The following is a 25,000-nucleotide window of genomic DNA, read 5'->3' as shown; positions in this document are numbered from 1 at the left end:
GGTTTATTATGGATCCCCGTTAGTTCCTGTCAAGGCAGCTGCTACTCTTCCTGGGGTTTATTATGGATCCCCATTAGTTCCTGCCAAGGCATCAGCTACTCTTCCTGGGGTTTATTATGGATCCCCATTAGTTCCTGCCAAGGCATCAGCTACTCTTCCTGGGGTCCAGCAAATTTAAGGCAGTTTATACAATTTGAAAAACATTACAATACATTGACTGTGTGTCCTCAGGCCCCTACTCCACCACTACCACATATATACAGTACTAAATCCAAGTGTATGTATAGTGCGTATGTTATCGTGTGTGTGCATGTGTCTGTGCCTATGTTTGTGCCTCTTCACAGTCCCCGCTGTTCCATAAGGTGCATTTTTATCTGTTATTTAAATCTGATTCTACTGCTTGCATCAGTTACCTGATGTGGAATAGAGTTCCATGTAGTCATGGCTCTATGTAGGACTGAGCGCCTCCCCTAGTCTGTTCTGGACTTGGGGACTGTGAAGAAACCTCTAGTGGCATGTCTTGTGGGGTATGTATGGGTGTCTGAGCTGGGTGCCAGTAGTTTAAACAGACCTCTGGTGGCATGTCTTGTGGGGTATGTATGGGTGTCTGAGCTGTGTGCCAGTAGTTTAAACAGACCTCTGGTGGCATGTCTTGTGGGGTATGCATGGGTGTCCGAGCTGTGTGCCAGTAGTTTAGACAGACCTCTAGTGGCATGTCTTGTGGGGTATGAATGGGTGTCTGAGCTGGGTGCCAGTAGTTTAAACAGACCTCTGGTGGCATGTCTTGTGGGGTATGTATGGGTGTCTGAGCTGGGTGCCAGTAGTTTAAACAGACCTCTGGTGGCATGTCTTGTGGGGTATGTATGGGTGTCTGAGCTGGGTGCCAGTAGTTTAGACAGACCTCTGGTGGCATGTCTTGTGGGGTATGTATGGGTGTCTGAGCTGTGTGCTGGTAGTTTAGACAGACAGCTCGGTGCATTCAACATGTCAATACCTCTCACAAATACAAGTAGTGATGAAGTCAATCTCTCCTCTACTTTCAGCCAGGAGAGATTGACATGCATATTATTAATATTAACTCTCTGTGTACATCCAAGGGCCAGCCGTGCTGCCTTGTTCTGAGCCAATTGAAAGTCCCTATTTGTGGCACCTGACCAGACGACAGAACAGTAGTCAAGGTGTGACTAAACTAGCTGTTAAGAAGGTAGAAACTAGGGCCTGTAGGACCTGCCTTGTTGATAGTGTTGTTAAGAAGGTAGAAACTAGGGCCTGTAGGACCTGCCTTGTTGATAGTGTTGTTAAGAAGGTAGAAACTAGGGCCTGTAGGACCTGCCTTGTTGATAGTGCTGTTAAGAAGGTAGAAACTAGGGCCTGTAGGACCTGCCTTGTTGATAGTGCTGTTAAGAAGGTAGAAACTAGGGCCTGTAGGACCTGCCTTGTTGATAATGCTGTTAAGAAGGTAGAAACTAGGGCCTGTAGGACCTGCCTTGTTGATAGTGCTGTTAAGAAGGTAGAAACTAGGGCCTGTAGGACCTGCCTTGTTGATAGTGTTGTTAAGAAGGCAGAGCAGGGCTTTATTATGGACAGACTTCTCCCCATCTTAGCTACTGTTGTATCAATATGTTTTGACCAGGACAGTTTACAATCCAGGGTCACTCCAACCAGTTTAGTCACCTCAACTTGCTCAATTTCCACATGATTTATTTCAAGATTTAGTTGAGGTTTAGGGTTTAGTGAATGATTTGTCCCAAATACAATGCTTTTAGTTTTAGGGCTAACTTATACCTTGCCACCCACTCTAAAACTAACTGCAACTCTTTGTTGAGTGTTGCAGTCATTTCAGTCGCTGTAGTAGCTGACGTGTATAGTGTTGAGTCATCAGCATACATAGAAACTCTGGCTTTACTCAGAACCAGTGGCATGTCGTTAGTAAAGATTGAAAAAGGTAAGGGGCCTAGACAGCTGCCCTGGGGAATTCCTGATTCTACCTGGATTATGTTATAGAGGCTTCCATTAAAGAACACCATCTGTGTTCTAATAGACAGGTAACTCTTTATCCACATTATAGCAGGGGGTGTAAAGCCATAACACACACGTTTCTCCAGCAGCAGACTATGATCGATAATGTCAAAAGCTGCACTGAAGTCTAACTAAACAGCCCCCACAATCTTTTCATCATCAATTTCTCTCAGCCAATCATCATTTGTGTAAGTCCTGTGCATGTTGAGTGTCCTTCCCTATTAGCATGCTGAAAGTCTGTTGTCAATTTGTTTACTGTAAAATAGCATTGTATCTGGTCAATTGTATCTGGTCAAACACCACTTTTTCCAAAAGTTTATTAAGGGTTGGTAACAGGCTGATTGGTCGGCTATTTGAGCCAGTAAAAGGGGGCTTTACTATTCTTGGGTACTGGAATGACTTTAGCTTCCCTCCAGGCCTGAGGGCAACACACTTTCTAGTAGGCTTAGATTGAAGATATGGCAAATAGGAGTGGCAAAATTGTCTGCTTTTATCCTCAGTAATTTTCCATCCAGATTGTCAAAGCCTTCCCAGATTAGTGGAGGCTGTTATATCAGCAAAGGGGGGGGGGGGGGGGGGGGGTACCAACTCCATATTAATGCCTATGATTTAGGAATGAGATGTTCGACAAGCAGGTGTCCACATACTTTTGGTAATGTAGTGTACATCTGTTATTAACTTGAACATGCATAAAGATATATTTAATGTCTGATTTGTTATCGTTACCCATCTACCAATCACTGCCCTTCTTTATGAGGCTTTTGAAAAAAGCTCCCTGGTCTTTGTAGTTGAATCTGTGCTTGAAATTCACTACTTGACGGAGGGACCCTTCCAGATATTTTAGGACCCCTTGATATTAATTCAGAAATGATGTCAACTCCTATAATTTCAGAGTGAGTCCATATAACTTAAAGATTTGTAAAGCCACGTTTTACTCCTGAACTAAATTAGGCTTGTCTAAACAAAGGTGCTGAAAATTCATATTTATTATTTATTCATACTTACTAAACAATTCTGCAACGACTATATTTTAGATATATATATATATATATATATATATATATATATGATTTTTTTTTTATTACATTTGTAAGAAAAAGTACAAATGTGTTTTTACTTTGACATTCTGGAGTATTTTCTGTAGATAGTAACACAACAAAATGTGGAAACAATTCAACAGGGTGTCCCACATTTGGGGCGGCAGCGTAGCGTAGTGGTTAGAGCGTTGGACTAGTAACCAGCAGGTAGCCTAGTGGTTAGAGCGTTGGACTAGTAACCAGCAGGTAGCCTAGTGGTTAGAGCGTTGGACTAGTAACCAAAAGGTCGCTAGATCGAATCCCCGAGCTGATAAGGTAAAAAACCTGTCATTTTGCCCCCTGAACAAGGCAGTTAACCGTTACAATTTGTCCTTAACTGACTTGCCTAGTTAAATAAAAATAAAATATTTAAACAACAAAAAATACTTTCTTCAGGCTCCAGATCTAAAGGAGTGATTCAAGACAGACTATAGTAAAATGTAGTGATAAAAACAGTCAGTCACCCTATCTGTAGGGTGCCATCTGGGACCATATCCTGAGTCTAGCTCTTACCGGTCTCTGTGGAGCTGCTGCCTCCGTTCCCCAGCCCCTTCCCACCGCTAAGTCCCCCAGGGCTGGGCAGAGCGGTCTTAGGAGAGGACGTCCAGCCTGGAGATGCCACCATGGCTGGAGACTTCAGACGTCCTGGGGAGTCTGAAGGGGAGCGCAGCCCCAAGGAGGGGCCAATCACCTGGGGAGACTTCATGGAGGAAGAGGAAGGGGTCCCGGCCCCAGAGGCAGGAGGTAAGGGGTGTTGCTGGCTCTGAGGACCCCCAGCGGACGATATCTGAGAGGGGGACTTAAGTCCAGCGGCGGGGGAGTTCATGAGAGGCGATGGCTCCTGGTTGAGGGATGGAGATTTGAGCTGGTGAGGGGGAGGGGGCATTGCCGGGGAGACCATACCGGGGTTCACGTTGACGGACAGGTCCGATGGGTGGTGAGGGCCGAGGTCTGCGCCCCGGGGTCCCCCCCCACCGCCGCTGCCCCCCATGGGCATGTGGCTGAGGCGAGACGTACCCCCCATGTGAGGCCCCCCACCATGCTGGTCAGGCAACCCAAACATGTTAGCCCCGGGCCCCTGGAGGTAACCCCCATCGCCTCCTCCCGGTCCCCCAGGGAAGGGCCCCTGGTTGGGGAAGTGGAGCGGGCCGTCAGGTCCCTGGATCATCACTTTATTACCCCCGCGTCCTGCATCGTTCTGGGCGGCCCGGATCCGAGCGATGTCCTCCTGGCTCAGCAAGTCCCTTAGAGGCCCCTCTAGTGGCCCTCCTCCTCCTCCTCTTCCTCCTCCTCCTCTCAGCTTCTGCAGCATCATCTGCTGTTGCTGCTGCTGGTTCATCATGTTTACGTTCATGTTCATGTTCATCCCCCCGGGGCCGAGAGAGGAGTCTACCAGATCTCTCATCTGGGGTCCCCCTCCTCCACCACCGCCCGGGGACCCCATCATCTCCCTGGACCCTAGGAAGTCCATGGGGTCCCCCCTTGACCCTGGCCCTCGGCCTATTCCCTGGCTGGGGAACCCCCCTGGTCCCTCCATCATCCTGGGGCCCCCCATACCCTGTTGTTGTTGTTGTTGAACGATCCTCTCCAGCTCCAGGTGGTGGAGCCCCTGTAGCTGCCTCTTCTCCATGATGCGGAACATTTCTTCCCGGGTCAGTAGACGCTCAGGGTCACCCTGCATGTGTTGGGGTGGTCCCCCACCTGGCCCCCCATGGTAGAACGGCCCCCTGCCACCACCCATCATATTAGGGGGCAGGTCCTCTATCCACATGCCTGGCCTGGCTGCCCGTTGGGGGCTGAGACCGTCAATGGATAACACTCCTCCAGGACTGTTTGGGAAACCACCTCCACCAGGGGGAGCCCTCTGCATCTGGCCCAGGAACCGTGGACCCCGGGGCCCCTCCTGATGCATGTCTATAATCCGAGGGTTACCCGGCCCCATCCCTCCCGGACCCATCCCTCCCGGACCCATCATAGGCCCCCCTGGCCCCCACTGCTGCTCCCCAGGCTTGCTGTGGTACGGCGGAGGGGGACCCCTCATCATAATCGGGGGGCCCATCTCCTGCATTAATCTGAAGTGCTGTGGGTGCGTGTGAGGGTTAGGCTGAAGCTCTTCCTGCCTTCTCTTCTCCTGGTAATAATCCTCCTGCAGCTGCCTCCAGGCCACTTGCTCCGGGGTCAGCCCGTCAGGACCCAAGAGGGGTCCCATGTCCAGGCCCCCGGGGGAGTGGAGGTGGTGGTCGGGGTGGTGGGGACCCCCCATGGGAGAGCCGTCCATCCCCCCTGACCCAACCAGCTGCTGCGTCTGAGAGATGATGGACCTGAGAGGCTCCTCGTACTTCTTCATCTTGCCCATAGGGGGAAGCAACATGCTGTTAGCATCGGTATTATTATTACCGTTATTCTCCCCATCCTCCAGCGGACCGCCGCCACTACCTTCTGTGTTGATGTTGTTTACATTGTTGGGGTTGGGGTTGTTGTTGTTGTTGGGGCCTGGTGGCTCTCCGGCGCCCCCCGCTGCCCCGGAGTGGAGCAGAAGCCTCTCGATGTCCCTGAGGGTCTGTAGAGATCGTTCTCTGTGTTCCAGCTGTTCTTTAGACAGTCCCCCGTCTCCCCCGTCTCCCCCGTTACCCCCAGAACCACCACCCCCGCCCCTCGCCCCCACGTCGACCTGCAGGTGGGCTGAGAGCACCGAGGGGCTACCCGACGGAGACACCCCCGCGCTGGGGTGAGGGAGCACCCCTTTCCCCTCCCCTCCACGACCTCCACCCCCGGGGCCTGGGCCTGGGCCTGAAGGGAGAGGTGCAACGGCGTTCCCTGGCTGATGGGAGGGAGTACTGCTAATGTTATTGGAAGCTCCAAGACCCCCCGGTCTGGTCAGGGGGGGCTCGGAGTCGGGGTGTCCCGTGGAAGACGGGGTCCTGCTTCCCGCAGCCTGGAGGTGGCTCCCTACCGCAGAGGCCGGTCTGGGGGTGCCACTCTGGGACTTGGGGGTGCCACTCTGGGACTTGGGGGTGCCCATGGGAGTGGTGCTGCTAGAGCTCAGCTGCCCTGACAGACTGGGATGTTTCCCTGATGGGGCACACTGGGGGAGAGATCGTGGACAAGGGGGGAAAGGAGAGACGGGGGAGAGGAGAGGAGAGACAGGGGGGAGAGGAGAGACAGGGGGGAGAGGAGAGACAGGGGGGAGAGGAGAGACAGGGGGGAGAGGAGAGACAGGGGGAGAGGAGAGACAGGAGGAGAGGAGAGACACAGAGATCAGAGAACTATTACAGGTTGTAACAAACCCTTCTCATAATACATTTTAAAGGTTCAGAAATGCTTATGACAAGTAATAAAGCATTATACTGTTAGGTAGTGTTACGGACACATGTATACTCATGGAAGTTTTAACTTGTTATGGATAGGGGGCAGTATTTTCACGGCCGGATAAAAAAACGTACCCGATTTAATCTGATTATTACTCCTGCCCAGAAACTAGAATATGCATATAATTATTAGCTTTGGATAGAAAACACTCCAAAGTTTCTAAAACTGTTTGAATGGTGTCTGTGAGTATAACAGAACTCATTTGGCAGGCCAAAACCTGAGAAGATTCCAAACAGGAAGTACCCTCTCTGACCATTTCTTGGCCTTCTTTGTTATCTCTATCCAAAACAGGGGATCTCTGCTGTAACGTGACATTTTCTAACGCTCCCATAGGCTCTCAGAAGGCGCCAGAACGCTGAATGATGACTTTGCAGGCCATGGCTGAAAAACAGTAGCGCATTTGGATAGTGGTCGATCAGAGAACAATGAGACTGGGGGTGCGTGCACGAGGAGACTCCATGTTTTTATTTTTTCGTCTTTGAATGAAAACAGGGTTTCCCGGTCTGAATATTATCGCTTGTTTACGAGAAAAATCGCATAAAACTTTATTTTAAACAGCGGTTGACATGCTTCGAAGTACGGTAATGGAATATTTTGAATTTTTTTGTCACGAAACGCGCCGGGCGCATCACCCTTCGGATAGTGTCTTGAACGCACGAACAAAACGCCGCTATTTGGATATAACGATGGATTATTTGGAACCAAACCAACATTTGTTATTGAAGTAGAAGTCCTGGGAGTGCATTCTGACGAAGAACAGCAAAGGTAATCCAATTTTTCTTATAGTAAATCGGAGTTTGGTGAGTACCAAACTTGGTGGGTGTCAAAATAGCTAGCCATGATGGCCTGGCTATCTACTCAGAATATTGCAAAATGTGCTTTCACCGAAAAGCTATTTTAAAATTGGACATAGCGATTGCATAAAGGAGTTCTGTATCTATAATTCTTAAAATAATTGTTATGTTTTTTGTGAACGTTTATCGTGAGTAATTTAGTAAATTCACCGGAAGTGTTCGGTGGGAATGCTAGTTCTGAACATCACATGCTAATGTAAAAAGCTGGTTTTTGATATAAATATGAACTTGATTGAACAAAACATGCATGTATAGTATAACATAATGTCCTAGGAGTGTCATCTGATGCAGATCATCAAAGGTTAGTGCTGCATTTAGCTGTGGTTTTGGTTTTTGTGACATTATATGCTAGCTTGAAAAATGGGTGTCTGATTATTTCTGGCTGGGCACTCTCCTGACATAATCTAATGTTTTGCTTTCGCTGTAAAGCCTTTTTGAAATCGGACAGTGTGGTTAGATAAAGGAGAGTCTTATCTTTAAAATGCTGTGAAATAGTCATATGTTTGAAAAATGGAAGTTTTTGTATTTTTGAGGAATTTGTAATTCGCGCCACGCCTATCATTGGATATTGGAGCAGGTGTTCCGCTAGCGGAACGTCTAGATGTTAAGCAAAGCATTGCATATCTAAAGCAAAACACAGCCTGTAGTTTGTACTAGAAATGGGAACAAAGACAAGTATGTTAACAGACAAAGATGCAGCTTCACACCTCCTCGAACACCTGGATGTTGACACTTTCCCTTCCCACTTCCTCGAACACCTGGAGGTTCACACTTTCACTTCCCCACTCGTCAGATATCACCCTGTACTATCTATAACCCACTAGCCAGATATCACCCTGTACTATCAGTACCCACTAGTCAGATATCACCCTGTACTATCAGATATCACCCTGTACTATCAGATATCACCCTGTACTATCAGTACCCCACTAGTCAGATATCACCCTGTACTATCAGATATCACCCTGTACTATCAGTAACCCACTAGTCAGATATCACCCTGTACTATCTATAACCCACTAGCCAGATATCACCCTGTACTATCAGTACCCACTAGTCAGATATCACCCTGTACTATCAGATATCACCCTGTACTATCAGATATCACCCTGTACTATCAGTACCCACTAGTCAGATATCACCCTGTACTATCAGATATCACCCTGTACTATCAGTAACCCACTAGTCAGATATTACCCTGTACTATCAGTAACCCACTAGTCAGATATCACCCTGTACTATCAGATATCACCCTGTACTATCAGATATCACCCTGTACTATCAGTACACACTAGTCAGATATCACCCTGTACTATCAGTACACACTAGTCAGATATCACCCTGTACTATCAGTAACCCACTAGTCAGATATCACCCTGTACTATCAGTATCCACTAGTCAGATATCACCCTGTACTATCAGATATCACCCTGTACTATCAGTAACCCACTAGTCAGATATCACCCTGTACTATCAGTATCCACTAGTCAGACATCACCCTGTACTATCAGTAACCCACTAGTCATATATCACCCTGTACTATCAGTACCCACTAGCCAGATATCACCCTGTACTACCAGTACCCACAAGTCAGATATCACCCTGTACTATCAGTAACCCACTAGTCAGATATCACCCTGTACTATCAGTACACACTAGTCAGATATCACCCTGTACTATCAGTACCCAGTAGTCAGATATCACCCTGTACTATCAGATATCACCCTGTACTATCAGTACCCACTAGTCAGATATCACCCTGTACTATTAGTAACCCACTAGTCAGATATCACCCTGTACTATTAGTAACCCACTAGTCAGATATCACCCTGTACTATCTATAACCCACTAGTCAGATATCACCCTGTACTATCAGTACCCACTAGTCAGATATCACCCTGTACTATCAGTACCCAGTAGTCAGATATCACCCTGTACTATCAGTACCCAGTAGTCAGATATCACCCTGTACTATCAGTACCCAGTAGTCAGATATCACCCTGTACTATCAGATATCACCCTGTACTATCAGTACCCACCAGTCAGATTTCACCCTGTACTATCAGATATCACCCTGTACTATCAGTAACCCACTAGTCAGATATCACCCTGTACTATCAGTACCCAGTGGTCAGATATCACCCTGTACTATCAGTACCCACTAGTCAGATATCACCCTGTACTATCAGTAACCCACTCGTCAGATATCACCCTGTACTATCAGATATCACCCTGTACTATTAATATTGCGCTGGTTTGTCCGTTTTTAGTTGTGTGCATGCCTGAATGTGATCTGTCTCTGTGTGTGTGTGTTTAAGTGCGTCCCTATGCTTGGGTTTGACTGGCACCTAGCACAACTCAGCTAGGCAATAGAACTGTTTGTCCACTTTGAGACGCCGTAGCCAGTATACACTTTCTGAAAATAGTCAGAATTCATTTTAAATAACTGAATCTTTCAGTAATTTGGACGTCTTGCAATTTTACATCTAGCTAAGCTGTACAGTGCAGTATTTCGCAAGTCAATTTTTTTTTTTCCAAGACAGCGAGTCGTCTATTGCTAAACGACAACAAACTCTTCGTTGAAGAATCCCTACTGTTGACAAATTATTGACGAAGGTGAGTAGACTTTGGTTTCCGAACAAATGCTCGTCTCTGAAAAACCCTTGCCGAAGACCAAAACGTCCCAAAATTTGGGATGCCAAACGCCTTAAGAACGGAGTGTGCACTGTGTGTTTGTGCGTATCTTTTCAGTTCGTGTGTAGCTGACCTGCTCCAGTTGTTTGGTCCGTGGGACGTTCTGCTGGTGGAACAGGAGAATAGAGTCTGAGTGGCCGTGCATCACTGATTCAGCAGCACTGAGAGACAGACAGACAGACCAGATAATACAGGGTTAATACTTCTGAGTAGCTACTAGACCCACAGGGCTGTTGCTGCTTCTCTCTATAACAGCAACATGCAAAAGGGCCTACTTCACCTGGGTTAGGGGGCACTACTTCACCTGGGTTAAGGGGTACTACTTCACCTGGGTTAGGGGGCACTACTTCACCTGGGTTAAGGGGTACTACTTCACCTGGGTTAAGGGGTACTACTTCACCTGGGTTAGGGGCACTACTTCACCTGGGTTAAGGGGTACTACTTCACCTGGGTTAGGGGTACTACTTCACCTGGGTTAGGGGTACTACTTCACCTGGGTTAGGGGTACTACTTCACCTGGGTTAGGGGTACTACTTCACCTGGGTTAAGGGGTACTACTTCACCTGGGTTAGGGGGCACTACTTCACCTGGGTTAAGGGGTACTACTTCACCTGGGTTAAGGGGTACTACTTCACCTGGGTTAGGGGTACTACTTTACCTGGGTTAGGGGTACTACTTTACCTGGGTTAGGTGTACTACTTTACCTGGGTTAGGGGTACTACTTTACCTGGGTTAGGGGTACTACTTTACCTGGGTTAGGGGTACTACTTTACCTGGGTTAGGTGTACTACTTTACCTGGGTTAGGGGTACTACTTTACCTGGGTTAGGGGTACTACTTTACCTGGGTTAGGGGTACTACTTCACCTGGGTTAGGGGTACTACTTCACCTGGGTTAGGGGTACTACTTTACCTGGGTTAGGGGTACTACTTTACCTGGGTTAGGGGTACTACTTTACCTGGGTTAGGGGTACTACTTTACCTGGGTTAGGGGGCACTACTTTACCTGGGTTAGGGGTACTACTTCACCTGGGTTAAGGGGTACTACTTTACCTGGGTTAGGGGTACTACTTTACCTGGGTTAGGGGTACTACTTTACCTGGGTTAGGGGTACTACTTTACCTGGGTTAAGGGGTACTACTTTACCTGGGTTAGGGGCACTACTTCACCTGGGTTAGGGGTACTACTTCACCTGGGTTAAGGGGTACTACTTTACCTGGGTTAGGGGTACTACTTTACCTGGGTTAGGGGTACTACTTTACCTGGGTTAGGGGTACTACTTTACCTGGGTTAAGGGGTACTACTTTACCTGGGTTAAGGGGTACTACTTCACCTGGGTTAGGGGTACTACTTTACCTGGGTTAGGGGGCACTACTTTACCTGGGTTAGAGATACTACTTTACCTGGGTTAAGGGGTACTACTTCACCTGGGTTAGGGGGCACTACTTTACCTGGGTTAGGGGTACTACTTTACCTGGGTTAAGGGGTACTACTTCACCTGGGTTAGGGGGCACTACTTTACCTGGGTTAGGGGTACTACTTTACCTGGGTTAAGGGGTACTACTTCACCTGGGTTAGGGGTACTACTTTACCTGGGTTAGGGGGCACTACTTTACCTGGGTTAGGGGGCACTACTTTACCTGGGTTAGGGGGCACTACTTTACCTGGGTTAGGGGGCACTACTTTACCTGGGTTAGGGGGCACTACTTTACCTGGGTTAGGGGGCACTACTTTACCTGGGTTAGGGGGCACTACTTTACCTGGGTTAGGGGTACTACTTTACCTGGGTTAAAGTAACTAATTCACCTGGGTTAGGGGGCACTACTTCACCTGGGTTAAGGGGTACTACTTCACCTGGGTTAAGGGGTACTACTTCAACTGGGTTAGGGGGTACTACTTCAACTGGGTTAGGGGTACTACTTCACCTGGGTTAGGGGTACTACTTCACCTGGGTTAGGGGTACTACTTCACCTGGGTTAAGGGGTACTACTTCACCTGGGTTAAGGGGTACTACTTCAACTGGGTTAGGGGGTACTACTTCACCTGGGTTAGGGGTACTACTTCACCTGGGTTAGGGGTACTACTTCACCTGGGTTAAGGGGTACTACTTCACCTGGGTTAGGGGTACTACTTCACCTGGGTTAAGGGGTACTACTTCACCTGGGTTAAGGGGTACTACTTCACCTGGGTAAAGGGGTACTACTTCACCTGGGTTAGGGGGTACTACTTCAACTGGGTTAGGGGGTACTACTTCACCTGGGTTAGGGGTACTACTTCAACTGGGTTAGGGGGTACTACTTCACCTGGGTTAGGGGTACTACTTCAACTGGGTTAGGGGGTACTACTTCACCTGGGTTAGGGGTACTACTTCACCTGGGTTAAGGGGGGGTACTACTTCACCTGGGTTAAGGGGGGGTACTACTTCACCTGGGTTAAGGGGGGGTACTACTTCACCTGGGTTAAGGGGGGTACTACTTCACCTGGGTTAGGGGTACTACTTCACCTGGGTTAGGGGTACTACTTCACCTGGGTTAGGTGTACTACTTCACCTGGGTTAAGGGGTACTACTTCACCTGGGTTAAGGGGTACTACTTCACCTGGGTTAAGGGGTACTACTTCAACTGGGTTAGGGGGTACTACTTCAACTGGGTTAGGGGGTACTACTTCACCTGGGTTAGGGGTACTACTTCAACTGGGTTAGGGGGTACTACTTCACCTGGGTTAGGGGGTACTACTTCACCTGGGTTAAGGGGGGGTACTACTTCACCTGGGTTAAGGGGGGTACTACTTCACCTGGGTTAAGGGGGGGTACTACTTCACCTGGGTTAAGGGGGGGTACTACTTCACCTGGGTTAAGGGGTACTACTTCACCTGGGTTAGGGGGTACTACTTCACCTGGGTTAGGGGTATTACTTCACCTGAGGTAAGGGGTACTACTTCACCTGGGTTAGGGGGTACTACTTTACCTGGGTTAGGGGGCACTACTTTACCTGGGTTAGGGGTACTACTTTACCTGGGTTAAAGTAACTAATTCACCTGGGTTAAGGGGTACTACTTCACCTGGGTTAGGGGTACTACTTCACCTGGGTTAGGGGGCACTACTTCACCTGGGTTAAGGGGTACTACTTCACCTGGGTTAAGGGGTACTACTTCACCTGGGTTAGGGGGTACTACTTCACCTGGGTTAGGGGTACTACTTCAACTGGGTTAGGGGGTACTACTTCACCTGGGTTAGGGGTACTACTTCACCTGGGTTAAGGGGTACTACTTCACCTGGGTTAGGGGTACTACTTCACCTGGGTTAAGTGGTACTACTTCACCTGGGTTAAGGGGTACTACATCACCTGGGTTAAGGGGTACTACTTCACCTGTGTTAAGGGGTACTACTTCACCTGGGTTAAGGGGTACTACTTCAACTGGGTTAGGGGGTACTACTTCACCTGGGTTAGGGGTACTACTTCAACTGGGTTAGGGGGTACTACTTCACCTGGGTTAGGGGTACTACTTCAACTGGGTTAGGGGGTACTACTTCACCTGGGTTAACGGGGGGTACTACTTCACCTGGGTTAAGGGGGGTACTACTTCACCTGGGTTAGGGGTACTACTTCACCTGGGTTAGGGGTACTACTTCACCTGGGTTAGGGGTACTACTTCACCTGGGTTAGGGGTACTACTTCACCTGGGTTAAGGGGTACTACTTCACCTGGGTTAAGGGGTACTACTTCACCTGGGTTAAGGGGTACTACTTCAACTGGGTTAGGGGGTACTACTTCAACTGGGTTAGGGGGTACTACTTCACCTGGGTTAGGGGTACTACTTCAACTGGGTTAGGGGGTACTACTTCACCTGGGTTAGGGGGTACTACTTCACCTGGTTTAAGGGGGGGTACTACTTCACCTGGGTTAAGGGGGGGTACTACTTCACCTGGGTTAAGGGGGGGTACTACTTCACCTGGGTTAAGGGGTACTACTTCACCTGGGTTAGGGGGTACTACTTCACCTGGGTTAGGGGTATTACTTCACCTGAGGTAAGGGGTACTACTTCACCTGGGTTAGGGGGTACTACTTTACCTGGGTTAGGGGTACTACTTTACCTGGGTTAGGGGGTACTACTTCACCTGGGTTAGGGGGTACTACTTCACCTGGGTTAGGGGGTACTACTTCACCTGGGTTACGGGGTACTACTTCAACCGGGTTAGGGGGTACTACTTCACCTGGGTTAGGGGGTACTACTTCACCTGGGTTAGGGGTACTACTTTACCTGGGTTAGGGGTACTACTTTACCTGGGTTAGGGGTACTACTTCACCTGGGTTAGGGGGTACTACTTCACCTGGGTTAGGGGGTACTACTTCACCTGGGTTAGGGGGTACTACTTCACCTGGGTTAAGGGGTACTACTTCACCTGGGTTAAGGGGTACTACTTTACCTGGGTTAGGGGGTACTACTTCACCTGGGTTAGGGGGTACTACTTCACCTGGGTTAGTGGGTACTACTTCACCTGGGTTACGGGGTACTACTTCACCTGGGTTAGGGGGTACTACTTCACCTGGGTTAGGGGGTACTACTTCACCTGGGTTAGGGGTACTACTTTACCTGGGTTAGGGGTACTACTTTACCTGGGTTAGGGGTACTACTTCACCTGGGTTAGGGGGTACTACTTCACCTGGGTTAGGGGGTACTACTTCACCTGGGTTAGGGGGTACTACTTCACCTGGGTTAAGGGGTACTACTTCACCTGGGTTAGGGGGTACTACTTCACCTGGGTTACTACTTCACCTGGGTTAGGGGGTACAACTTCACCTGGGTTACTACTTCACCTGGGTTAGGGGTACTACTTCACCTGGGTTACTACTTCACCTGGGTTAGGGGTACTACTTCACCTGGGTTAGGGGTACTACTTCACCTGGGTTAAGGGGTACTACTTCACCTGGGTTAGGGGTACTACTTCACCTGGGTTAGGGGGTACTACTTCACCTGGGTTAGGGGTACTACTTCACCTGGGTTACTACTTCACCTGGGTTAAGGGGTACTACTTCACCTGGGTTAGGGGTACTACTTCACCTGGGTTAGGGGTACTACTTCACCTGGGTTAGGGGTACTACTTCACCTGGGTTAGGGGTACTACTTCACATGTTGTTTAGTCATTTTAGTATAAAATAAACATGACAAAACCAGACCACAAAAACTTGATTTGTTCAATTCGTGCACTTTTCTGCTCAGCATTTTTGTGTGAAGAGCCTCTTATCTCACCACGTGAGGTGTGTGTGTGTGTGTGTGTGTGTGTGTGTGTGTGTGTGGGTATGTGTACATGTGTGTGTGCACGTGTTCATATTGTGTGTGCATGTCTCACCTGTTGGCCAGGCTGGTAGTGAAGACATAGACCACCTGCTGAGCGGGGCGAGGCATCTCTGACCTTTGACCTCCTGGCCCCAGACCACGCCCCATCCCAGGGGTCAGAGCAGGGTCAGGGGGGAGGGGCCCTGGCCCAGCTTTGGAGGACGGGCCGGAGAGACCCTGGAGAGGCCCTGATGACATCACAGAGAGAAGAGGCGAAGGCGGGATTAGAGCTTGTGTCCCAAATGGCCCATAAAGACACTATATACAGTAGGGCATAGGGTGGGCCCTGGTCAATAGTAGGGCACTATATAGGGTGAGCCCTGGTCAATAGTAGGGCACTATATAGGGTGAGTCCTGGTCAATAGCGTTCTCTGGCCTTAACCTTGTTCTGAACACCTCCAAAACAAAGGTCATGTGGTTTGGTAAGAAGAATGCCTCTCTCCCCACAGGTGTGATAACTACCTCTGAGGGTTTAGAGCTTGAGGTAGTCACCTCATACAAGTACTTGGGAGTCTGGCTAGACGGTACTGTGTCCTTCTCTCAGCACATATCAAAGCTGCAGGCTAAAGTTAAATCTAGACTTGGTTTCCTCTATCGTAAATCACTCCTCTTTCACCCCAGCTGCCAAACTAACCCTGATTCAGATGACCATCCTACCCATGCTAGATTACGGAGACATCATTTATAGATCGGCAGGTAAGGGTGCTCTCGAGCGGCTAGATGTTCTTTACCATTCGGCCTTCAGATTTTCCACCAATGCTCCTTATAGGACACATCACTGCACTCTGTACTCCTCTGTAAACTGGTCATCTCTGTATACCCGTCGCAAGACCCACTGGTTGATGCTTATTTATAAAACCCTCTCAGGCCTCACTCCCCCCTATCTGAGATATCTACTGCAGCCCTCATCGTCCACATACAACACCTGTTCACCCCCCCTATCTGAGATATCTACTGCAGCCCTCATCCTCCACATACAACACCCGTTCTGCCAGTCACATTCTGTTAAAGGTCCCCAAAGCACACACATCCCTGGGTCGCTCCTCTTTTCAGTTCGCTGCAGCAAGCGACTGGAACAAGCTGCAACAAACGCTCAAACTAGACAGTTTTATCTCCATCTCTTCATTCAAAGACTCAATCATGGACACTCTTACTGACAGTTGTGGCTGCTTTGCGTGATGTATTGTTGTCTCTACCTTCTTGACCTTTGTGCTGTTGTCTGTGCCCAATAATGTTTGTACCCTGTTTTGTGTTGCTACCATGTTGTGTTGCCATGTGTTGGTGTAGACCTCACAGTGAAATGCTGAATACAGCAGGTGCTTACTTACGAGTCCCTAACCAATAATGCAGTTAAAAAATATATGGATAAAATAAAAAATAAAAGTAACAAGTAATTAAAGAGCAGCAGTAAAAAATAACAATATATACAGGGGGGCACCGATACAGAGTCAATGTGGAGGCTATATACAGGGGGTACCGGTACAATGTGGAGGCTATATACAGGGGGTACCGGTACAGAGTCAATGTGGAGGCTATATACAGGGTGTTACGGTACAGAGTCAATGTGGAGGCTATATACAGGGGGTACCGGTACAGAGTCAATGTGGAGGCTATATACAGGGGGTACCGGTACAATGTGGAGGCTATATACAGGGGGTACCGGTACAGAGTCAATGTGGAGGCTATATACAGGGGGTACCGGTACAGAGTCAATGTGGAGGCTATATACAGGGGGTACCGGTACAGAGTCAATGTGGAGGCTATATACAGGGGGTACCGGTACAGAGTCAATGTGGAGGCTATATACAGGGGGTACTGGTACAGAGTCAATGTGGAGGCTATATACAGGGGGTACCGGTACTGAGTCAATGTGGAGGCTATATACAGGGTGTTACGGTACAGAGTCAATGTGGAGGATATATACAGGGGGTACCGGTACAGAGTCAATGCGGAGGCTATATACAGGGGGTACCGGTACAGAGTCAATATGGAGGCTATATACAGGGGGTTACGGTAGAGTCAATGTGGAGGCTATATACAGGGTATTACGGTACAGAGTCAATGTGGAGGCTATATACAGGGGGTACCGGTACAGAGTCAATATGGAGGCTATATACAGGGGGTTACGGTAGAGTCAATGTGGAGGCTATATACAGGGGGTACCGGTACAGAGTCAATGTGGAGGCTATATACAGGGTATTACGGTACAGAGTCAATGTGGAGGCTATATACAGGGGGTACCGGTACAGAGTCAATGTGGAGGCTATATACAGGGTATTACGGTACAGAGTCAATGTGGAGGCTATATACAGGGGGTACCGGTACAGAGTCAATATGGAGGCTATATACAGGGGGTACCGGTACAGAGTCAATATGGAGGCTATATACAGGGGGTACCGGTACAGAGTCAATATGGAGGCTATATACAGGGGGTACCGGTACAGAGTCAATGTGGAGGCTATATACAGGGGGTTACGGTAGAGTCAATGTGGAGGCTATATACAGGGGGTACCGGTACAGAGTCAATGTGGAGGCTATATACAGGGGGTACCGGTACAGAGTCAATGTGCGGGGGCACCGGGTTAGTTGAGGTAGTATGTACATGTAGGTAGAGTTATTAAAGTGACTATGCATAGATGACAACAGAGAGTAGCAGTGGTGTGGAGAGGGGGGCAATGCAAACAGTCTGGGTAGCCATTTGATTAGATGTTCAGGAGTCTTATGGCTTGGGGGTAGAAGATGTTTAGAAGCCTCTTGGACATAGACTTGGCACTCAGGTACCGCTTGCCGTGTGGTAGCAGAGAGACCAGTCTATGACTAGGGTGGCCGGAGTCTGGCAATTTTTAGGGCCTGGATGGCAGGAAGCTTGGCCCCAGTGATGTACTGGGCCGTACGCACTACCCCCTGTAGTGCCTTGTGGTCGGAGGCTGAGCAGTTGCCGTACCAGGCGGTGATGCAACCAGTCAGGATGCTCTCGATGGTGCAGTTGTAGAACCTTTTGAGGATCTGAGGACCCATGACAAACCTTTTCAGTCTCCTGATGGGGGAATAGGTTTTGTCATACCCTTTTCACGACTGTCTTGGTGTGTTTGGACCATGTTAGTTTGTTGGTGATGTGGACATCAAGGAACTTGAAGCTCTCAACCTGCTCCACTACAGCCCCGTTGATGAGAATGGGGGCGTGCTCGGTCCTCCTTTTCTTGTAGTCCACAATCATCTCCTTTGTCTTGATCACGTTGAGGGAGAGGTTGTTGTCATGGTACCACACGGCCAGGTCTCTGACCTCCTCCCTATAGGCTGTCTCATCGTTGTCGGTGATCAGGCCTACCACTGTTATGTCGTCTGCAAACTTAATGATGGTGTTGGAGTCGTGCCTGGCCATGCAGTCATGGGTGAACAGGGAGTACAGGAGGGGACTGAGCACGCACCCCTGAGGGGCCCCTGTGTTGAGGATCAGCGTGGCGGATGTGTTGTTACCTACCCTCACCACCTGGGTGCGGCCCTTCAGGATGTCCAGGATCCAGTTGCAGAGGGAGGTGTTTAGTCCCAGGGGCCTTAGCTTAGTGTTGAGCTTTGAGGGCACTATGGTGTTGAACGCTGAGCTGTAGTCAATGAACAGCATTCTCACATAGGTATGCCTCTTGCCAGGTGGGGGCGTGGGGCGGTGCTCCCGGGTCGGGCGCGGAGCGGGGGGCTGGGCGGGGGGGGGGCCTGACCGCCTCGCCCGGCCGGACTGGTGCCGGCTCGGCGGCGGCGGCCCCCCGACCTGGGCCCTTCTCCCCCGAGTTTGGGCGGGCGGCCAGCTCTAGGAGGAGTCTAGGTGGTTCCAAACTTCTTCCATTTAAGAACGATGAAGGTGTAACCCTGCATGCTGACATGCGCTGTCAATTGTGGAACCTTAAATAGACAGGTGTGTGTGCCTTTCCAAAATCATGTCCAATCAATTGAATTTACCACAGGTGGACTCCAATCAAGTTGTAGAAACATCTCAAGGATGATCAATGGAAACAGGATGAACCTGAGCTCAATTTAGAGTTTCATAGCAAAGGGTCTGAATACTTCTGTAAATAAGGTATCTGTTTTTTTATTTTTTTTATTCCATTTCCTAAAATTTCTTAAAACCTGTTTTTGCTTTGTCATTATGGGGTATTGTGTGAAGATTGAGGAGGCAAATGTTTTTATGTAATTCATTTTGGAATAAAACTAACGTAACAAAATGTGGAAAAAGTCAAGGGGTTTGAATACTTTCTAAATGCACTGCATGGCTTAATCTAATGCTTACCCTAAAATAATGCACTTAAATCAAAATTTGGCACATCATTGAGCACGTTACACATCATTATCATTATTATCAAATCTGGACCCCTACAAATCAGCCGGGCTAGACAATCTGGACCCTTTCTTTCTAAAATGATCTGCCGAAATTGTTGCAACCCCTATTACTAGCCCGTTCAACCTCTCTTTCGTGTCGTCTGAGATTCCCAAAGATTGGAAAGCAGCTGCTGTCACGGGTGTCGTAATGTAGAGACCAAGGCGCAGCGGGTTGCGTGCTCATCATTATTTATTTTAATTAAAGTGAACACGAAAACAATAAACGACAGACCGACAGTTTCACAGGCTAATAATAACAGCAGTGCAAAATACAACTACCCACAATCAACCAGGTGAAAACAAGTGTGTATACAGAGTAGATATACAGTATCTGTAGTATGTGTATACAGAGTAGATATACAGTATCTGTAGTATGTGTATATATGGTAGATAAACAGTATCTGTAGTATGTGTATACAGAGTAGATATACAGTATCTGTAGTATGTGTATACAGAGTAGATATACAGTATCTGTAGTATGTGTATACAGAGTAGATATACAGTATCTGTAGTATGTGTATATATGGTAGATAAACAGTATCTGTAGTATGTGTATACAGAGTAGATATACAGTATCTGTAGTATGTGTATATATGGTAGATAAACAGTATCTGTAGTATGTGTGTATATATAGTAGGTATACAGTATCTGTAGTATGTGTATATATGGTAGATGAACAGTATCTGTAGTATGTGTATATATGGTAGATAAACAGTATCTGTAGTATGTGTATACAGAGTAGATATACAGTATCTGTAGTATGTGTATATATGGTAGATAAACAGTATCTGTAGTATGTGTATACAGAGTAGATATACAGTATCTGTAGTATGTGTATATATGGTAGATGAACAGTATCTGTAGTATGTGTGTATATATAGTAGGTATACAGTATCTGTAGTATGTGTATACAGAGTAGATATACAGTATCTGTAGTATGTGTATATATGGTAGATGAACAGTATCTGTCACGGCTGTCGTATAGATGAGACCAAGGCGCAGCGGGTACGTGAATACTCACACTTATTTATTAAAGTGAACACGAAAAAACAATACACAAAGAACGACATTAAAAGTTTAGCAGGCTAACTGAAAGCAGTGCTAAAACAACTACCCACAAACAAACAGGTGAAAACAAGCTCTTTAAATATGACTCTCAATCAGGAACAACGATGAACAGATGTTCCTGATCGAGAGCCACACAGACCACAGAGAAATATAACCACTAGAAAAACCCTAGAATACAAAAACCAGAACATACACCAAAACCCCGGAATACATAAATAAAACACCCCTCTACAATACACATAACCCCCAAACCACATAAAACAAATACCCTCTGCCACGTCCTGACCAAACTACAATAACTAATAATCCCTATTACTGGTCAGGACGTGGCAGCTGCGGTCATCCCCCTCTTCAAAGGGGGGGACACTCTAGACCCAAACTGCTACAGACCTATATCTATCCTACCCTGCCTTTCTAAGGTCTTCGAAAGACAAGTTAACAAACAGATTACCGACCATTTCGAATCCCACCGTAGCTTCTCCGCTATGCAATCAGGTTTCCGAGCTGGTCACAGGTGCACCTCAGCCACGCTCAAGGTCGTAAACGACATCATAACCGCCATCGATAAGAAACAATACTGTGCAGCCGTATTCATTGACCTGGCCAAGGCTTTCGACTCTGTCAATCACCGTATTCTTATCGGCAGACTCAACAGCCTTGGTTTCTCTAATGACTGCCTCGCCTGGTACACCAACTACTTCTCAAACAGAGTTCAGTGTGTCAAATCGGAGGGTCTGTTGTCAGGACCTCTGGCAGTCTCTATGGGGGTGCCACAGGGTTCAATTCTCGGGCCGACTCTCTTCTCTGTATACATCAATGATGTCGCTCTTGCTGCTGGTGAGTCTCTGATCCACCTCTACGCAGACGACACCATTCTGAATAATTATGGCCCTTCTTTGGACACTGTGTTAACCAATCTCCAAACGAGCTTCAATGCCATACAACACTCCTTCCGTGGCCTCCAACTGCTCTTAAATGCTAGTAAAACTAAATGCATGCTCTTCAACCGATCGCTGCCGGCACCTGCCCACCCGACTAGCATCACTACTCTGGACGGTTCTGACTTAGAATACGTGGACAACTACAAATACCTGGGTGTCTGGTTAGACTGTAAACTCTCCTTCCAGACTCACATCAATCATCAATCTCCAATCCAAAGTTAAATCTAGAATTAGCTTCCTATTTCGCAACAAAGCATCCTTCACTCATGGTGCCAAACACACCCTCGTAAAACTGACCATGCTACCGATCCTCGACTTCGGCGATGTCATTAACAAAATAGCCTCCAATACCCTACTCAATAAATTGGATGCAGTCTATCACAGTGCCATCCGTTTTGTCACCAAAGCCCCATATACTACCCCTCATTGTGACCTGTACGCTCTCGTTGGCTGGCCCTCGCTTCATACTCGTCGCCAAACCCACTGGCTCCAGGTCATCTACAAGACCCTGCTAGGTAAAGTCCCCCCTTATCTCAGCTCGCTGGTCACCATAGCAGCACCCACCCGTAGCACGCGCTACAGCAGGTATATCTCACTGGTCACCCCCAAAGCCAATTCCTCCTTTGGCCGCCTCTCCTTCCAGTTCTCTGCTGCCAATGACTGGAACAAACTACAAAAATCTCTGAAGCTGGAGACTCATATCTCCCTCACTAGCTTTAAGCATCAGCTGTCAGAGCAGCTCACAGATCACTGCACCTGTACACAGCCTATCTGTAAATAGCCCAAACAACTACCTCATCCCCATACTGTATTTATTTATTTTACTCCTTTGCACCCAGTATTTCTACTTTGCACATTCATCTACTGCACATCTATCACTCCAGTGTTTTACTTGCTATATTGTATTTACTTTGCCACCATGGCCTTTATTGCCTATACCTCCCTTATCTCACCTCATTTGCTCACATTGTATATAGTCTTATTTCTTTCTACTGTATCATTGACTGTATATTTGTTTTACTCCATGTAAAGAATAATGTATTATATAAAGATGGTGGATTACGTAAAGATGGTGGATTTTGTAAAGATGGTGGATTTTGTAAAGATGGTGGATTACGTAAAGATGGTGGATTACGTAAAGATGGTGGATTACGTAAAGATGGTGGATTACGTAAAGATGGTGGATTTTGTAAAGATGTGTTATGTAAAGAATTATGTATAATGCAACTTTGTATTTGCAGTCACTGTCACATTCATTCTGAAGATATTGCCGGTCACAGAAAGACAGATGAAAAGTCTTGATTTTGTGTTTCGTCGGAGATCTTCGCGGAAGGGCCAAAAAAAAAGCATCTAACGGCATTGTAGAAAAGGCAACAACCAAAAAAAAAAAATCTCACACTTTTAAATGAACTGGTCCTTTAATTGCAGGTGCCTCTGAGCTATAGAGATGTGTAGAGATCCCAATGTATTACTCTTTAATGGTGCTGCCCATGTTATACAGGCTTTTGTGCACTAGAGATCTCTATATATGTTCATGCTCTGAGCGTACCTGCATCCTTACCTGTGTTCTTTGTCTCTTTTAATTCGGTACCAAACTACTCAGTTGTGAACAATTTTCCCACGTAGGGATGTGATTTGGATTATCACTGAAGGATATTCGGGGGGATTTATTTTATTGTGTATCGTATATGAAGTTTGTATTTCCCGGCCTTTCCCAAAATTGATTTAAAAAAAAAAAAAAAATGTGTTCACGACCCGTACAGTAGGTAGCAGCAATACACCATACATTTACATTTTAGTCATTTAGCAGACGCTCTTATCCAGAGCGACTTACAGTAGTTAATACATACATTTTATTTTATGCATTTTTTTTTGTTGTACTGGTCCCCCGTGGGAATCGAACCCACAACCCTGGCGTTGCAAACACCACGCTCTACCAACTGAGCCACAGGGAAGACTATAGGTGAGGTCTGTCATGAACCTTAAAGAACTCTCCTGAACGTATCCTGAACGTATCCTTTGATCTCTGTTATGTTTGCGTCACAGTATTCAAATGTGACTAACCTGAAATATTGTTTACATTTGACTTTCTATTTGATGTGTATATATTTTAAGATGAGCTGCTGTGTAATTGGTGGAAGAATGTTGAGTTCTTGCCAACGTGTGGACATGTGTAGGGATTTTTTTTGCACGTGTATTGAAATGATCAGATGTTTATACGTTTAATGTAAATTCTTTATGACATTCGCTAATGAAAATAGGTTTTGTTTTCTGTTTATTTCTTAGCAGACACAAGTTGATAAAATAATAAAAAAAAGGGAACTCAACCTTTTTAAATTATTTTTAATTAACCTTTATTTTAACCAGGCAAGTCGGTTAAGAACAAATTCTTATTTACAATGACGGCCTAGGAACAGTGGGTTGGTTAGCTGCCTTGTTCAGGGGCAGAACGACAGATTTTTACCTTATCAGCTCGGGGATTCGATCTTGCAACCTTCCGGTTACTAGTCCAACTCTCTAACCACTAGGCTACCTGACACCCCAAGTCTCCTGCACCCTGTATCAGCCCAGTCTCTCTCCCTGTCCCTGCATCAGCCCAGTCTCTCTCCCTGTCCCTGTATCAGCCCAGTCTCTCTCCCTGTCCCTGTATCAGCCCAGTCTCTCTCCCTGTCCCTGTATCAGCCCAGTCTCTCTCCTTGTCCCTGTATCAGCCCAGTCTCTCTCCCTGTCCCTGTATCAGCCCAGTCTCTCTCCCTGTCCCTGTATCAGCCCAGTCTCTCTCCCTGTCCCTGTATCAGCCCAGTCTCTCTCCCTGTCCCTGTATCAGCCCAGTCTCTCTCCCTGTCCCTGTATCAGCCCAGTCTCTCTCCCTGTCCCTGTATCAGCCCAGTCTCTCTCCCTGTCCCTGTATCAGCCCAGTCTCTCTCCCTGTCCCTGTATCAGCCCAGTCTCTCTCCCTGTCCCTGTATCAGCCCAGTCTCTCTCCCTGTCCCTGTATCAGCCCAGTCTCTCTCCCTGTCCCTGTATCAGCCCAGTCTCTCTCCCTGTCCCTGTATCAGCCCAGTCTCTCTCCCTGTCCCTGTATCAGCCCAGTCTCTCTCCCTGTCCCTGTATCAGCCCAGTCTCTCTCCCTGTCCCTGTATCAGCCCAGTCTCTCTCCCTGTCCTGTATCCTAACTGAAGGTCCTAACTGAAGGTCCTAACTGAAGGTCCTAACGGTAAACATAGCCTTAAGACGCTTTGACAAACTGTCTCCATTATAAAAGGAGGCCTT

At 47.5% G+C, this 25,000-nt stretch overlaps 1 protein-coding gene across 2 annotated transcripts in view; it reads right to left on the bottom strand.

Moving 5' to 3' along the window:
- Window positions 1-25,000, bottom strand: part of bcl9l (bcl9 like) — a 79,159-nt gene that overhangs the window by 5,465 nt on the left and 48,694 nt on the right. For both annotated transcript variants that reach the window (XM_082956533.1, XM_045724936.2), the window contains exons 5-7: window positions 15,361-15,535; window positions 10,086-10,173; window positions 3,609-6,180 (exon numbers count right to left, since the gene is read on the bottom strand). In XM_082956533.1, coding sequence (XP_082812659.1) covers window positions 3,609-6,180; window positions 10,086-10,173; window positions 15,361-15,535 — 2,835 coding nt within the window. The remainder of the gene's footprint in view (window positions 1-3,608; window positions 6,181-10,085; window positions 10,174-15,360; window positions 15,536-25,000) is intronic.

Source organism: Salmo salar, chromosome 09 (assembly GCF_965601325.2).
Source record: "Salmo salar chromosome 09, fSalSal1, whole genome shotgun sequence".
Taxonomy (NCBI): Eukaryota; Metazoa; Chordata; class Actinopteri; order Salmoniformes; family Salmonidae; genus Salmo; species Salmo salar.
Note: the sequence above shows the minus strand (reverse complement) of the source record. Positions and strands in the feature narration are given on the sequence as shown.